The sequence below is a fragment of the Phalangium opilio genome, unplaced genomic scaffold (assembly GCF_054372755.1).
Source record: "Phalangium opilio isolate 3A_F unplaced genomic scaffold, DU_Popi_V2 ptg000041l_1, whole genome shotgun sequence".
Taxonomy (NCBI): Eukaryota; Metazoa; Arthropoda; class Arachnida; order Opiliones; family Phalangiidae; genus Phalangium; species Phalangium opilio.
This window is the reverse complement of record NW_028324165.1, coordinates 5,865,445-5,882,242: the sequence shown is the minus strand read 5'-3', so window position 1 is coordinate 5,882,242 and position 16,798 is coordinate 5,865,445. Positions and strand designations below refer to the sequence as shown.

At 35.9% G+C, this 16,798-nt stretch overlaps 1 protein-coding gene across 6 annotated transcripts in view; it reads right to left on the bottom strand.

Annotated features, from left to right (window-relative positions):
- Positions 1-710: 710 nt before the first annotated feature.
- Positions 711-16,798, bottom strand: part of LOC149679566 (uncharacterized) — a 35,466-nt gene continuing 19,378 nt past the window's right edge. For 2 of the 6 annotated variants that reach the window (XM_089835379.1, XM_089835380.1), the window contains 6 exons: positions 16,648-16,713; positions 14,136-14,217; positions 13,971-14,075; positions 13,337-13,468; positions 12,385-13,258; positions 711-2,323 (listed from right to left, as the gene is read on the bottom strand). In XM_089835379.1, the coding sequence (XP_089691505.1) occupies positions 1,296-2,323; positions 12,385-13,258; positions 13,337-13,468; positions 13,971-14,075; positions 14,136-14,217; positions 16,648-16,694 (2,268 nt within the window). In that variant the 5' untranslated portion in view covers positions 16,695-16,713 and the 3' untranslated portion in view covers positions 711-1,295. Of the gene's footprint in view, positions 2,324-4,662; positions 7,605-9,229; positions 10,838-12,384; positions 13,259-13,336; positions 13,469-13,970; positions 14,076-14,135; positions 14,218-16,647; positions 16,714-16,798 lie in introns of those variants that run through there. The other 4 variants (XR_016365828.1, XR_016365829.1, XM_089835381.1 and 1 more) reach the window with 4 other exon arrangements.

Here is a 16,798-nt window from a genome sequence, read left to right as displayed (position 1 = left end):
CCCAAGATTTAGTAATATTAGCCTAAAAATGATGAGCTTGTTATGTATCGGTCACGCGGTGGCGCTAAAGAAGTAGCGTCCGCCTAAAGCGAACAACGGATAGTTTTCAAATTCTACGTAACGATGCTTTAATAGTGGTTAATCATAAAGCTCAGATGTTACGGATCCAGAATAGTAGGTTCTTGCCAGTCTATAGAAGAACTCAATCAAACCAGTTTTAAAACTTCCCAATAGTGTTACCGATTATAAACCAGACAGCTCGGTCAAATTCGGAAAAAATTAACATAAACAAAGAAACAACTTTCGAAAATATATTTAGATTAAAATTTGATCACTGAAACAGTCCTCAGACAATATACAGAATGCAAACGTATCCTAATGGACGCATGATAAAATATACGCGACAATATGAACAAACAGTAAAATTCAGCCAATTAAATCTAGTGATAAAGGTACTAAGTACTGAAAACACAACAAGCCCGATTTCAACGGTCAGGGTTAGCGACAATTTTCCTGTCTCTGTTGAAATCATCTAGTACCTGAGCTGATGACGAAGTTAAAGTAATTAAAGACGCAAATGACGATCCAGGACATTTAGCAAGTACTACATCAAAACCTGAAGAAACTTCCGACAATTTATGTGCTAATGAAAGCTCCGAGGGGACTGATAACGGAAATGGAAATCGCTCGAAAGAAGAAAAGCTCAAACGTTTGGAAACAAGTTTGGAACAATTCGAAAAACGTATCCAAAATTTATTATGGCTTATTTTAGCATCGTCTATGTGAATATTATTACATTTAATATAAAATTAGTTCCGAAAATGGTGGTGTTACAACTGGGTATAGTGCACCAAGAGTCTTGTCTCTGAAAATGGTGGTGTTACAACTGGGTATAGTGCACCAAGAGTCTTGTCTCTGAAAATGGTGGTGTTACAACTGGGTATAGTGCACCAAGAGTCTTGTCTCTGAAAATGGTGGTGTTACAACTGGGTATAGTGCACCAAGAGTCTTGTCTCTGAAAATGAGCGGCGCTTCCGTTAATACAATTTACAACGGAGAAATTTAATGGATTGTTACATACACAGCGTCGGCCCATTCATTACACAAAACGATGAAATATAGTTATTGTCCTACACATTTAAAATGTAAATCCATCTATTCATTCATGTGGCTTTTACGTTTATGTACTATCAAATGACACTTCTGTCTGCATATATATAGTTCCACCGATCACACTTGAGGCGTTTTTCACCATTGTATCATCAAATTCTCATACGATTACTAGCATATTCGCACTAATCTAATTCTGTGGGTTTTTCACCACTGTGAATAAATTGATGTCTGATCAAATGAACCTTCTGCATACTTGCATAGTCAAACTGATCACATTTGAAGGGTTTTTCACCTCTATGAATGCGTTCATGTCTGGTCAAAATAATCTTCTGTGTACATTTATAGTCACAACGAGTACATTTGAAGGGTTTTTCACCACTGTGAATGCGTTGATGCGCGATCAAATTACCCTTATGCGTGCTTGAAAAGTCACATTGATCACATTTGAAGGGTTTTTCACCACTGTGAATGCGTTGATGTGTGATTAAAGTGCTCTTCAAGGTACTAGCATAGTCGCACTGATCACATTTGAAGGGTTTTTCATCACTGTGAATGCGTTGATGTGCGATCAAACAAATCTTCTGTGTACATTTATAGTCACAACTAGCACATTTGAAGGGTTTTTCACCACTGTGAATGCGTTGATGTGTGATTAAATTGCTCTTCAAGGTACTAGCATAGTCGCACTGATCACATTTGAAGGGTTTTTCACCACTGTGAATGCATTGATGTGCGATCAAACTAATCTTCTGTGTACATTTATAGTCACAACGAGTACATTTGAAGGGTTTTTCGCCGCTATGAATGCGTTGATGCGCGATCAAATTACCCTTCCACGCACTTGAAAAGTCACACTGATCACATTTGAAGGGTTTTTCACCACTGTGATTGCATTGATGTGCGATAAAACTAATCTTCTGTGTACATTTATAGTCACAACGAGTACATTTGAAGGGTTTTTCGCCGCTATGAATGCGTTGATGCACGATCAAACTACCCTTCCGCGTGCTTGCAAAGTCACACTGATTACATCTGAAGGGTTTTTCACTACTGTGAACGGGTTGATGTCTGATCAAATTTCTCTTATACTTGTGTGCATATTCACACTGATCACATTTGTGTTTTTCTTCGTTACCCTTTCTAACGTGACGTTGCAGATCCCTTTTATATTCAGTAGAACACGTTAACCGAAGTTTCTTCTTGAATTTACCTATAGAATATAAATAAAAGAAATATAAAAACGACATAACTTATAATTTAGTATCAAAAATAAAGTAACATTCAAGCGAACTTAAAAGAAAAAAAAACGTAATACTGAGGCTTCTACGAAAACTCGGTGTGAAAGAAAAAGAAACAGTGCTGATGAGTAAACGAGCATATCAACAAAAAGGGGATGAAGATTAACTTAAATGGCGAGGAGACACCTTGGCTCGAAACCAGAAAGAGTGGTAACTTATCGAAAGGGTTAAACTGGTCCATAAGTTATCGCTTGCTTTATAACTAAAGACCGTGAAATTTTAACTTGACCACCTTGTTTTTTATTAGCACAAGGGGAATTCGAGAAACATCCGCCACTTTCTGGTTCAAGGTTTGATGACACCTATGACTAATCACCCATTTAGATATCGCGCTCTCATAGACGGCACGAGGCTGGCATAAGCCCTTTAGACGAAAGTTATCACTTGCGATAACTCGCTCAAAAAGTTAGAGAATTGCCCCCATTGTTACCATTGTTACTATTTTTTTTTTTTTTTTTTTTTTAAGTTTTCAAATTCTATGTAACGATGTGGTGTGGTTAATAATAAAGCTCAGATGTTACGGGTCCAGAATAGTTTGTTCTTACCAGTCTATAGAAGAACTCAATCAAACCAGTTTTAAAACTTCGAAATAGTGTTACCGATATAAACCAGGCAGCTCGGTCAAATTCGGAAAAAATAAACATAAACAAGAAACAACTTTCGAAAATATATTTAGATTAAAATTTGATCACTGAAACGGTCCTAAGACAATATACGGAATGCAAACGTATCCTAATGGACGCATGATAAAATATACGTGACAATATGAACAAACAGTAAAATTCAGCCAATTAAATCTAGTGATAAAAGTACTAAGTACTGAAAACACAACAAGCCTGATTTCAACGGTAAAGTCAGGGTTAGCGACAATTTTCCTGTCTCTGTTGAAACCATCTAGTACCTGAGCTAATGACGAAGTTAAAGTAATTAAAGACGCAAATGACGATCCAGGACATTTAGCAAGTACTACATCAAAACCTGAAGAAACTTCCGACAATTTATGTGCTAATGAAAGCTCCGAGGGGACTGATAACGGAAATGGAAATCGCTCGAAAGAAAAAACCTCAAACGTTTGGAAACAAGTTTGGAACAATTCGAAAAACGTATCCAAAATTTATTAAGGCTTATTTTTGCTTCGTCTATGTGAATTTTATTACATTTAATATAAGATTAGTTCTGAAAATGGCGGTGTTACAACTGGGTATAGTGCACCAAGAGTCTTCCGGCGCTTCCGTTAACACAATTTATAATGGAGAAATTTAATGTATTGTTACATAAACAGTGTCGGCCCATTCATTACACAAAACGATGAAATATAGTTATTGTCCTACACATTTAAAATGTAAATCCATCTATTCATTCATGTGGCTTCTACGTTTATGTACTATCAAATGACACTTCTGTCTGCATATATATAGTCCCACCGATCAAACTTGAGGCGTTTTTCACCATTGTATCATCAAATTACTCATACGATTACTAGCATATTCGCACTAATCTAATTCTGTGGGTTTTTCACCACTGTGAACAAATTGATGTCTGATCAAATGAACCTTCTGCGTGCTTGCATAGTCACACCGATCACATTTGAAGGGTTTTTCGCCGCTATGAATGCGTTGATGCGCGATCAAATTACCCTTCTGCGTGCTTGAAAAGTCACACTGATCACATATGAAGGGTTTTTCACCACTGTGAATGCGTTGATGTGTGATCAAACTATTATTCCACGCACTTGCATAGTCACACCGATCGCATTTGAAGGGTTTTTCACCACTGTGAATGCGTTGATGTTGGATCAAATTACCCTTCTGCGTGCTTGAAAAGTCACACTGATCACATACGAAGGGTTTTTCACCACTGTGAATGTATTGATGTGCGATTAAACCTATCTTCTGGGTACATTTATAGTCACACCGATCACATTTGAAGGGTTTTTCACCACTGTGAATGCGTTGGTGTTTGATCAAATTATTCTACCACGTACTTGCATAGTCACACCGATCACAATTGAAGCGTTTTCCTTCGTTAGCCTTCTTAAAGGGCGCCACCGGAGGCTTGCGGGGTCAAACTGTTGCGAAGCATAATGCCTAGCCCCCCCGCCGCGACAGTGGTGCCACTCCCTATAGCCAACAAGCTGAGTGTTTTCCCCCGTCCCTAAAGGCAGACTGCCTCGGGAGAGGTCCGGTTAGCCCCTTTAATGTGACGTTGTGGACCCCTTTTATATTCAGCAGAATATTTGATCCGAGTTGCACGTTTCTTCCTGAATTTCCCTACAGAAATTTATTAATGAAATATAAAAACGACACATACATCATTTACAATATAGTATCAAAAATACATTAACATTCAATCGCACACGAAAAATCATTGTTTTTTTAAAGTATAAGTAAACGACCTTATAAACAACAAGTTGGGAAACCAACATAGACCTCTACGAGTCGAGACTTTGTTCTTAATTAAATATAATTTATATTGATTACTTTTATCGTCAGTAATTTAGCTTAATATTAGTTTAGCCATTCTAAGAAACGTTATTCCTAAAATCATTTTAAACATAGCTATTGTTGACGTTTCAATTCAAGCGTATGCCTCTTTAACAATTTTTGGAAAATTAGGGTATATAAGGCGATTGAATCACAGTAATCGAAAAGAAAACCGGCAATTGCGTGAACCTTTGGTGGAAGCCCTGTCATTAGGAGGCTAGACATTTCTCGTAGGTGATCGCCGCGTACATCTTTACCCTAACAATGATAATGGAACTGTGAACGAGTTCCGGATATAGCATATACGTTCGCTCCGATTTGTAAACTGCGAACGCGGTGACAGACACGTCCAGTGTAATACCTCTCCGTGACGACAGACACGTCCAGTGTAGTACCTCTCCGTGAAGACATCATCAAACGGAGAGGTAAAAAGGGGATGAACATAAATTGAATTGCAAGAGAAACTTTGGCTCGAAAGGACGTATTTTCAAATTCAACGGATGTTCGGAGAATCAAATGCTAGCTGATGCTGCGTGCAGACAAGCTACCATTTTCTTTCGTTCTGGCACCCACTCTCTGTTGTCACATCTAGTTTTCACTTTGTTTCTCTACCTAGCAAAAGGCACCCTGAGTACAACTACATCTTCTTCTTCTACTTCTGATAGAACGTTGTCTTCGTAAAACTCACCGAATAATTTCCCTAGCCAGATTATTTAACACAAAGCGAGATAAATGTAGAAGGGCAGCTATTTACTCTCAGATTAAAACTCATGCAAGAGGGGTTACTCGAAACGAAACCCTGTCGATATCTAGTTCGACAACTTCTGACAGAATACCATTTTTGTGATTTTCGAGACCGAGAGAGATGTCGATCGACAACTCCCTTTCGAAGCTTACAGAATAGGCACCCTGGTGTTGTTAAGTAAAAGTCGTACCTGATTGATACTCAATGCCCCGGCCTAACCGTTCGCGCATAAATGTTGCAGGGACGTTAAAGAAATTGGTTTTAATCCGCGGACATCTTGAAAAATGGCGGCTAGAAATGTGAAGTTTCTTAGTGTAATTTGTAAATGCATTGAACAGAAAGCTAAACAAGAGGAAATGATAAAACAGTACCAGGATGAAATGGCGAAAAATCAAGGTCAGGGTTTTGACGCCATGAAATTTGAAGAACAACACGCAAAAATTCGAAGAGGATCAAGAAAAATTTCAATCGCAATATAAAACAAATGGATAAGCGATAATAACACTGTCTGTATCATATTATGGTGATATTATTTAACAGTATAATAAAAACGTTGTTTTCACAGCGACTACATTTTTTCGAAATATAGGTGGGCGAATATTACTTTTTGGGTATCGAACCCATTACCGGATCGAATACCAAAAAGTTTCCTTATCAAATACGGAATCATAACCGAATGGAATAGTTTATTCCAAATCGAATACCGAATATTTAGGCCTTTGTAGATGTTCAACTACATGATTAATCGCGAATAGTATCTATTTTAATGAATTAACTTTTCATTTGCACAACATATTACTATTTTCAAAAGTAAGATTTTGTCTTAAATCTTGAAAACACTCAATTAACAAAAATTGTATTTTCAAAAAGTGTATATACATGTATGTACGTATATATTTTGTATTTTTTAAATTGTTGGGAAAGAAAGAAAGGAAAAAAAAGCCAAATGTAATTATATTCCTTTAAGTATGAAAAGTAACATTAAAAAATAAAACTCAGTTCAATTCAAATTAGTTCTGAAAATGGCGACACAGTTTGTTTTGGCCCATTCATTAGAGAAGAGGATGAACTAAGGTTTTTGTCCAACACATTTAAAATGAATATCCATCTACTCATACATGTGTCTAATACGTTTATGTTTTGTCATATTACTCTTCTGCGTAAATTTACAGTCACACTGATCACATTCGAAGGGTTTTTCACCACTATGAATGCGTTTGTGTCTGATCAAATTACCCTTAAGCGTACATACATATTCACACTGATCGCATTTCAAGAGTTTTTCACCACTGTGAATGTGTTTGTGTCTGATAAATTTACGCTTATTTGTACATTCATATTCACACTGATCGCATTTCAAGAGTTTTTCACCACTGTGAATGCGTTTGTGTCTGATAAATTTACGCTTATTTTTACACTCATATTCACACTGATCGCATTTCAAGGGTTTTTCACCACCGTGAATGCGTTTATTGTGCCTGATCAAATTACCCTTATTTGTACATTCATATTTACACTGATCACATTCGAAGGGTTTTTCACCACTGTGAATGCGTTTGTGTCTGATCAAATTACCCTTAAGCGTACATACATATTCACACTGATCGCATTTGAAGAGTTTTTCACCACTGTGAATGCGTTTGTGTCTGATAAATTTACGCTTATTTGTACACTCATATTCACACTGATCACATTTCAAGAGTTTTTCACCACTGTGAATGCGTTGATGAATGTTCAGAGAACCCTTCTGAGTGAATCCATAGTCGCACTGATCACATTTGAACGGTTTTTCACCGCTATGAATGCGTTGATGTTTGATCAAATCAAACTTATAATTGCATGAATAGTCACACTCATCACATTTGAAGCGTTTTCGTTCTTTAACCTTTCTAATGCGACGTTTTAGGCCCTTTTTATATTCAGTTGAATATTTGAACCCTGTGGTACGTTTCTTCTTGACTTTCCCTACAGAAAATATAAAAACCACAAACATCATTTATAATTTAGTATCAAAATACAATAACATTCAAGCGAACTTCATAAAAAAAGTAGTGCGTACGAAAACGCAGTGTTACAGAGAAAAAAGGTGTGTTGATCAAAGGCAACCTTGGCTCGAAACCAGAAAGGTTGTACGTTTAACTTTCCTTTGCTCTTGATTTTCATTAAATCGTTTTAAGGTGGTTCATTAGAACTTACTGAATGATGAAACTAATGTTGAAGAATGTAGGACTGGTTTAGTTAAAATTTAGGAGGTTCATAATTGTTATGAATCATTAACGATCAGGATAAGAACAGATGCGCAAGTCCCGCAACGTGGAGTTTAGACAGTTCAAGTAATCTTACCCCTAAAGATAATAATGGAGGTGCAGGCAATCATAATTGAAGATGATTAGCGAAATTCTGGGTACATTTTGTGTAAGCCCGCCCTTGGAGGCTAGACGTTCCTCGTTAAATCTAACGATGGCAATGAAGTAGAAGCTAATCTCAAAGATACGGAATAGATGTACGCCAGAAGCCAATGCAACAGATTCGGTTTATGCGGAATGTACGAGAGATTAGGCAGATGAAGGAATAGTGTGGATTGGTACCCAAGAAGAAAAGTTGACATAGTGAAATACAATTTTCCACGATTATTGGAAAACGCGAACACGTTTACTTCCATATGCTACCTGCGAACGCGCTCTATTGTAACAAAAGACAGGCACAGAAACGTCCCAGACAGTAACTCTCAATGATATATGTCACTCGGAGTTGTAAAAAGCAGCGTTGATTAAGTATGTTTACCAAGGAAAAAAGTTATAGCCACCCATAGTAGCACCATAAGTGCACTTTTGGTAGCACTGATCATATTTGAAGCGTTTTTCACCGCCATGAATGCGTTTATGCGCGATTAAATGACACTTGCGCCTGAATCTATATTCGCGCTGATCACATTTCAAGCATTTTTCTTCGTTACTCTTTCAAATGTGACGTTGTAGACCCATTTTATGATCAGTTTTATATTTGAACCCGGTTGTACGCTTCTCCTTGACTTTCCCAACAGAAAATGTATAAAATATAAAAAACGACGTATAGAGCTATATCAGTTGAAGGGGGGAAACGTCACAGTTGGGCCTGCCAATAAACGGAGCCGCTTTTCACCCTCCCTCCGTGCGGGCCGCTGAAGAACTCTATGCTAAATTTCCTGCACAATATGGCGCCTAGGCGGGGACTGGCGAAACCCCGCCTCAAAAGCTCTTCTTTCTCCTGAATTTAAATAGCTCTATATCATCGAACGGTCGCATTTTAAACTTTTCTTTGCTCTCAAAATATTTAACGGGTTTTCAGGGAATCAAATGCCAGGTGACGCTGCATGATGACAAGTTAACTCTTTAATTCGTCATCGCACCCACTCTCTATTGTCAATGTATTTTTGACTGAAATAAGTACCAGCGATGATAAGAAAGGTGTGAAGACCCTTGGGAAAGTTTCATTATTCAAGAGGCTGAAAGGTCGTTAAGTGCTACAATTCAAATATACTTTATGTATAATCTTAAAAATAACATAAAAAGCGTGAACGTTTTGTCCAACACATTTAAATATGTTCCATATAGGATATAAGTGAAATTTTACGCGGCCATCAAAACCATTCTATTTGCCTATGCTTATCCCAAGCCTTCAGCATTCTTCTTAAGGCACATTGATCACATATAATGGTTTTTCTTTTACCAATTTGCAAATAACACGAGGTGCGCTTCCAAAGAAACACCAGGAAAATAATCACAGTTGAAGATTTTATTATTTCTGGCCCGCTTTTTAATGCGACCCTATAGATTTCATCCATACTAAGTTTGATCTTGAACTAAATAAGCCTGGATGAAACAAAAAACATTTTGGGGTAGAAAGGACCACTTTTCACATGAAGTTTACAAAGAGGTATTAAATATGTACAATTGTGCAGGCGTAGTTCTTAAAAGCTAGAAAGCCAAGTTTTTAACTAGTTAAGCTATAATACAAGGAAAGGAAACCAACATTTTATGATAGTTTTAAACCCGAGTCCTGGTTTAAATTATGGGTCGCTTAAAATTTGAGTAAATTTCAAAATTATAGGATTTTTGACGACTTTTGCCAAAAAAAAAATAAGATTTTATAGGACAGTTTTAAACATATAGGCTTTCATAGGAATTATATGACCTTTAAGGGACCGGCATTGTGAATGCGTTTGTGTATGATGAAATTACCAATACGATTACAAGCAAAGTCGCACTGATCACATTTGAAGGATTTTTCGCCACCGTGAATGCGTTTGTGTATGTTCAAATTACTCTTCTGAGTGCATCCATAGTCCCACTGATCACATTTCAAAGGTTTTTCACCACTGTGAATACGTCCATGTCTGATCAAAGAACACTTGTGCCTGCTGGCATATTCACACTGATCACATTTGAAGGGTTTTTCACCACTGTGAATGTGTTGATGTGCGATCAAACTAATCTTCTGTGTACATTTATAGTCACACCGAGCACATTTGAAGGGTTTTTCACCGCTGTGAATGCGTCCATGTCTGATTTAAGAACACTTGTGCCTGCTGGCATATTCGCACTGTTCGCATTTAAAGGGTTTTTCACCACTGTGAATACGTCCATGTTTGATCAAAGAGCTCTTGTCAGTGCTGGCATATTCGCACTGTTCGCATTTAAAGAGTTTTTCACCACTGTGAATACGTTCATGTCTGATCAATGAACACTTGTGCCTGCTGGCATATTTACACTGACCACATTTGAAGGGTTTTTCACCACTGTGAATGTTATGATGTGCGATCAAACTAATCTTCTGTGTACATTTATAGTCACACCGAGCACATTTGAAGGGTTTTTCACCGCTGTGAATGCGTTGATGTACTGTCAAACCGAACTTCTGCGTACTTGCAAAGTCACACTGATCACATTTGAAAGGTTTTTCACCACTGTGAATGCGTTGATGAATGTTCAGAGAACTCTTCTGCGTGAATCCATAGTCACACTGATCACATTTGAACGGTTTGTCACCGCTATGAATGCGTTGATGTTTGATCAAATCAAACTTATAATTGCATGAATAGTCACACTGATCACATTTGAAGCGTTTTCGTTCTTTAACCTTTCTAATGCGACGTTTTAGGCCCTTTTTATATTCAGTTGAATATTTGAACCCGGTTGTACGTTTCTTCTTGACTTTCGCTACAGAAAATATAAAAACCACAAACATCATTTATAATTTAGTATCAAAATACAATAACATTCAAGCGAACTTCATAAAACAAAGTAGTGCGTACGAAAACGCAGTGTTACAGAGAAAAAAAGTGTGTTGATCAAAGGCAACCTTGGCTCGAAACCAGAAAGGTTGTACTTTTAACTTTCCTTTGCTCTCGAATTACTTTTCATTAAATCGTTTTAAGGTGGTTCATTAGAACTTACTGAATGATGAAACTAATGTTGAAGAATGTAGGACTGGTTTAGTTAAAATATAGGAGGTTCATAATTGTTATGAATCATTAAAGAACAGGATAAGAACAGATGCGCAAGTCCCGCAACGTGGAGTTTAGACAGTTCAAGTAATCTTACCCCTAACGATAATAATGGAGGTGCAGGCAATCATTTGAAGATGAATAGCGAAATTCTGGGTACATTTTGTGTAAGCCCGCCCTTGGAGGCTAGACGTTCCTCGTTAAATCTAACGATGCCAATGAAGTAGAAGCTAATCTCAAAGATACGGAATAGATGTACGCCAGAAGCCAATGCAACAGATTCGGTTTATGTGGAATGTACGAGAGACTAGGCAGATGAAGGAATAGTGTGGATTGGTACTCAAGAAGAAAAGTTGACATAGTGAAATACAATTTTCCCCGATTATTGGAAAACGCGCGCACACGTTTACTTCCATATGCTACCTGCGAACGAGCTCTATTGTAACAAAAGACAGACAGGCACAGAAACGTCCCAGACAGTAACTCTCAATGATACATGTCACTCGGAGTTGTAAAAAGCAGCGTTGATTAAGTATGTTTACAGAGGAAAAAAAGTTATAGCCACCCATAGTAGCACTGATCATATTTGAAGCGGTTTTTCACCGCTATGAATGCGTTCATGCGCGATTAAATGACACTTGCGCCTGATCACATTTCAAGCATTTTTCTTCGTTACTCTTTCAAATGTGACGTTGTACACCCCTTTTATGATCAGTTTAATATTTGAACCCGGTTGTACGTTTCTCCTTGACTTTCCCCACAGAAAATGTATAAAATATAAAAAAACGACGTATATCATCGAACGGTCGTATTTTAAACTTTTCTTTGCTCTCAAAATATTTAACGTGTTTTCAGGGAATCAAATGTCAGGTGACGCTGCATGATGACAAGTTACCTATTTAATTCGTCATCGCACCCACTCTCTATTGTCAAAGTATTTTTGGCTGAAATAAGTACCAGCGATGATAAGAAAAGAGTGAAGACCCTTGGGAAAGTTTCATTATTCAAGAGGCTGAAAGGTCGTTAAGTGCTACAATTCAAATATAGTATACGTTATGTATAATCTTAAAAATAACATAAAAAGCGTGAACGTTTTGTCCAACACATTTAAATATGTTACACATAGGATATAAATAAATTTTTATTTTGGCTGTGTAGCCTTCAAAATTAGACTTAATACCGAGAAGGCGGAAATAGTTGCTTAGAAATATGACTTCTCAATCTAGGTACTCAACACTATAAAAGTATAAAATGACTTACGTGCAATTCCCGAACGAGGCGATGAGGTTTTACCTTCTGGATTCTTTGGAGCGACATCTTCTAATGTCTCCGAGTTGGAAACCAAACTATTATTTTCAACTTCAATTGGAACTTCGGGTAAATCGCTTTCCATAGGGACGGGGTTCAATTCTGATAGTTCATTTGGGCAAAGTTCTTCTTTAGGAACATACACTGGCACACTCAATGAGCTCGGATCTACAAACAGTTCCATAGCTTGATGTTGTCTATTATCAGTTTTCTTTGCGTCTGTCAAGGCGATTCTGCATTGGCTATCATCAAGATCGTTTTCTACGTCTAATTCTAGTGAATCGCTTTCGACATTTGCGTCGAGAGAAAGATGCAAATGTTTTTTGGCTTCAACATTCAATTCAGGAACACGAAATTCCTTCGATCGATTTGTATTATCCTCAATTTCTAACTCTGTCAAGACACTTTGCGATTTACGATAAGAATCATTAATGTTAATACTGTTTTCAAGAGGTTCTCGTGGCGAATCGCTTTCCGTGTTTGTGTCAGGAGGCATTTCAATTTTGTTTTCGATCTGAAGGTTAGGTGAAGGCGCACTTTGAGGCAAACTGTCACTGTAGTTCAGTTTAGGGAGACACGGATTCGTATTTCGCGTTATAAGCCCCATATTTTCAGTTTTTTCCAAGGTAATTTTATTTTTGGTGTTTGTATTGCGAACCTCGGAAACACGTGATTCTTGACTAATATTTTCTTTACACAGAATGCCTTGAACACTGTGCATAACAACAGGATGGGATAACTCCTGGACATTAATTTCCATATCATTTTCAACGGGTTCAGTTTTCACTAATTCATCATTTGGAAATTGGTCTAATCCACTTTTCTCCTATTTTTAAAACAATAACTTTCATTCTTAAAATAATTCATTTTTCCATCGACTATGAAAGTGAAGGATCTTGCATACCATCAGATCTTTCACTCTCTTTTCCAAGTCTTTAATGACCCTATTAAGTCTTTTAATTTCGTCTATTTTCTTATTTATCGTTAATGTTGTTTTCACTCTCTCTTTTTCCAAGTTTGAAATTAAGACATTACACTAAAAAAAATGATATTCCATTACAAAACAATCTTTGGACTTTCTTTGGCTGAAGGTATTTTGAAGGGGCAAGCAAGAAAAAGGGGAAACCAATGACACAGAAGAAGGGGGATCAGTCTCTTGGTTAATAACAACGGATGCGTTCCCAAACCCCTTAGATTAGAGTCAATCGTGATTGGTGTTTTCACCAATAACCATAAATATTCACAGACCCATAGAGTTTGGTTCTGACTGTTAAGTTGTTGGCGGATCCGTTACGTTGAATTTTGTTTTTAAAAAGTCACTCGACCCCCTCATTCGTCACCCCCGAGAGTCCGAGTCCCCCTCCCCCGCCGCGTTTGCTAGAAGGAAAGACCACTTTACAGAACCTTTAATTAAGAGAACAGACTTGACAACCTAATCCTGTGCATGTAAAATTGGCCATTATCCCAAAAGGGTCTCATATTTTTGGGCTTAATTTCACACTACTAAAAAAAGCGCCCCTATATGCTTTGAAAAATACCTCGGCTTCCAGTGTCCTAATTCGATCATCCCTTGCTTTCACTACATGGATAAGATCATCTTTGCTTAAGTGATCATAGTTACAATCTTCCTCATCTTTCATTTCCTAAAAACAAAGTTTCAATAACTTCCAGATTGCCTAAAACAAGGAATATTGCAATAATACCTCTTTAATTGCCACTCTTTGAAGATTTACTAAACTCATTTCGGAATTTTGTAAAGAGAGTTGGTGACATTGTAAGTCTTCCCTAAAATAAAATAATTTTTCAAAATGAGGGTATATCAAAAAAGAACAAATAACAAGCTAAGAAAAAATGGCAAAGCTTAACTAGTTCAAAAAATTGTTTTAATTAACGCTGCAATTTTGTTCAAGAGCTATCTCAGAAACCTTAGTGTGACGTCACCCACGCTATTTGCCCATAAAATCTAAGAAGTACCAAACATGGCCGCCCACTGCCAAAGTCAATCTGTATTCGTGTGACGTTTTACCTAGGTACTGACGTCACAACTAAGATAGCTCTATTCCTCAACCCCATTTTATGAATACAGCAAAACGTTTCATTCCTTGTTAACACTTAAAGAGGCCGTCTTTGATACTTTTTTAGTAAGATAGTAGTAAAAATAGTAGTTTTCTGCCTTGCCTCGGACACAGAGCAAAATAAAAAAAAATATCGATGATGGAGAAAATACTACTCATGAGGCATAATAGGGACTTGGCAATTCGGGCTTAACTCCGCCACAGCGCCATTATGGTGTTTTTTTTTACAGAATGAAAGCTATATAAGCCCCTCTTCCTAGTGGAAGGTAGCGTGACGTTGCATGACGTAGTACTGCCAAGCCCCTTTTCAGATATGCAATATTCAACTACGAGGGTATAGATCCTAAATCTCACATGCAGAACTAAATCTCACTATAGCGAGGACATCTTACAAAGTTACACGAGTGGCTAAATGTGCGCCTCTTAGTCTATTGTTTAAACGTAGCCTACGTTAATCAAGGCCCGCGCATAGTGTTCTGGCTATGGGCGGCATTGAGAGTACGTGCCTGCTTGTTTTTTGCACTTGATTCTCGAAAGGGGCGCTTTTAGATAGTAAATGTCAAGGGCTCTTCCATTTATTTGAATTTGTTGAGCGGGAAGATTAGAGGGATCATGCATAAAAATGTTTGGACTAAAATATTTATTTAAATATAGGAAAGTCATGCATTTCTTATATATTATATAATAATAATTATTAAAAAGATGATAAAATTTATAATAATAATTATTAGAAAGAAAAAATTTATAATAATAATTATTAGAAAGAAAAAATTTATAGTAATTATTATTAGAAAGAAAAAATTTATAATAATTATTCTTAGAAAGATAAAATTTATAATAATTATTCTTAGAAAGATAAAATTTATAATAATTATTCTTAGAAAGATAAAATTTATAATAATAATTATTAGAAAGAAAAAATTTATAGCAATTATTATTAGAAAGAAAAAATTTATAATAATTATTCTTAGAAAGATAAAATTTATAATAATTATTCTTAGAAAGATAAAATTTATAATAATTATTCTTAGAAAGATAAAATTTATAATAATTATTCTTAGAAAGATAAAATTTATAATAATTATTCTTAGAAAGATAAAATTTATAATAATTATTCTTAGAAAGATAAAATTTATAATAATTATTATTATAAAGATAAAATTTATAATTACTAAATTAGAAAGATAAAATTTATAATTACTAAATTAGAAAGATAAAATTTATAATTACTAAATTAGAAAGATAAAATTTATAATTACTAAATTGGAATGATAAAATTTATAATTACTAAATTAGAATGATAAAATTTATAATTACTAAATTAGAAAGATGAAAATCATGTTATTTTTATTAGAAAGATGAAAATCATGTTATTTTTATTAGAAAGATGAAAATCATGTTATTTTTATTAGAAAGATGAAAATCATGTTATTTTTATTAGAAAGATGAAAATCATGTTATTTTTATTAGAAAGATGAAAATCATGTTATTTTTATTAGAAAGATGAAAATCATGTTATTTTTATTAGAAAGATGAAAATCATGTTATTTTTATTAGAAAGATGAAAATCATGTTATTTTTATTAGAAAGATGAAAATAATGTTATTTTTATTAGAAAGATGAAAATCATGTTATTTTTATTAGAAAGTTAAAATAATTATAAGAGATAAAACAATAACTATGTAAGAAATACAATATTTATAATTATGCCCTTTCCACCCAGCTGTTATAACGCTCCAGGCAGTTTACGCGCCTTGTTCTCTCCCTCTGAGCCCTCTCTCCCCGTACGAAACATGATTTGGATTGCGACACGTGTTCCAATCACCCGCGAAAAGCAGATTTTAAATTTAAAACCGTAATCCTGAAGCGCACCAAGCGGCGACAAGCGGCGAACCAAAATGCCAAAAATAAATCCTCAAAAGCTAGGATGCGCGGGCCTTGATTAACGTAGGCTACGGTTTAAAAGGCGGCAATAAACAAGCTAATTAGCAATAATTTGAAAAAAGTAGCAATATTTAGGGGTTAAAACATATCCACTTTAGTAGTATATTGGAAAAGGAGGGAATTTATTCTATAGGTTAAGGTTTAGATCCGTTTGCATGCCTTGTTGACATCCAGGTGCATTATATTCATCACTTACCAACTTAAACGTTCGACCATAACACGACATTCTTTAACAAAATCCATCACTCTTTCTACAGTCTTCCTGTTAAGATAACATACGAAACATTTTAATAATAATAAAAATATGGCCATAAACAAAGACTTAAGTGTCACTAATACAAATTCTC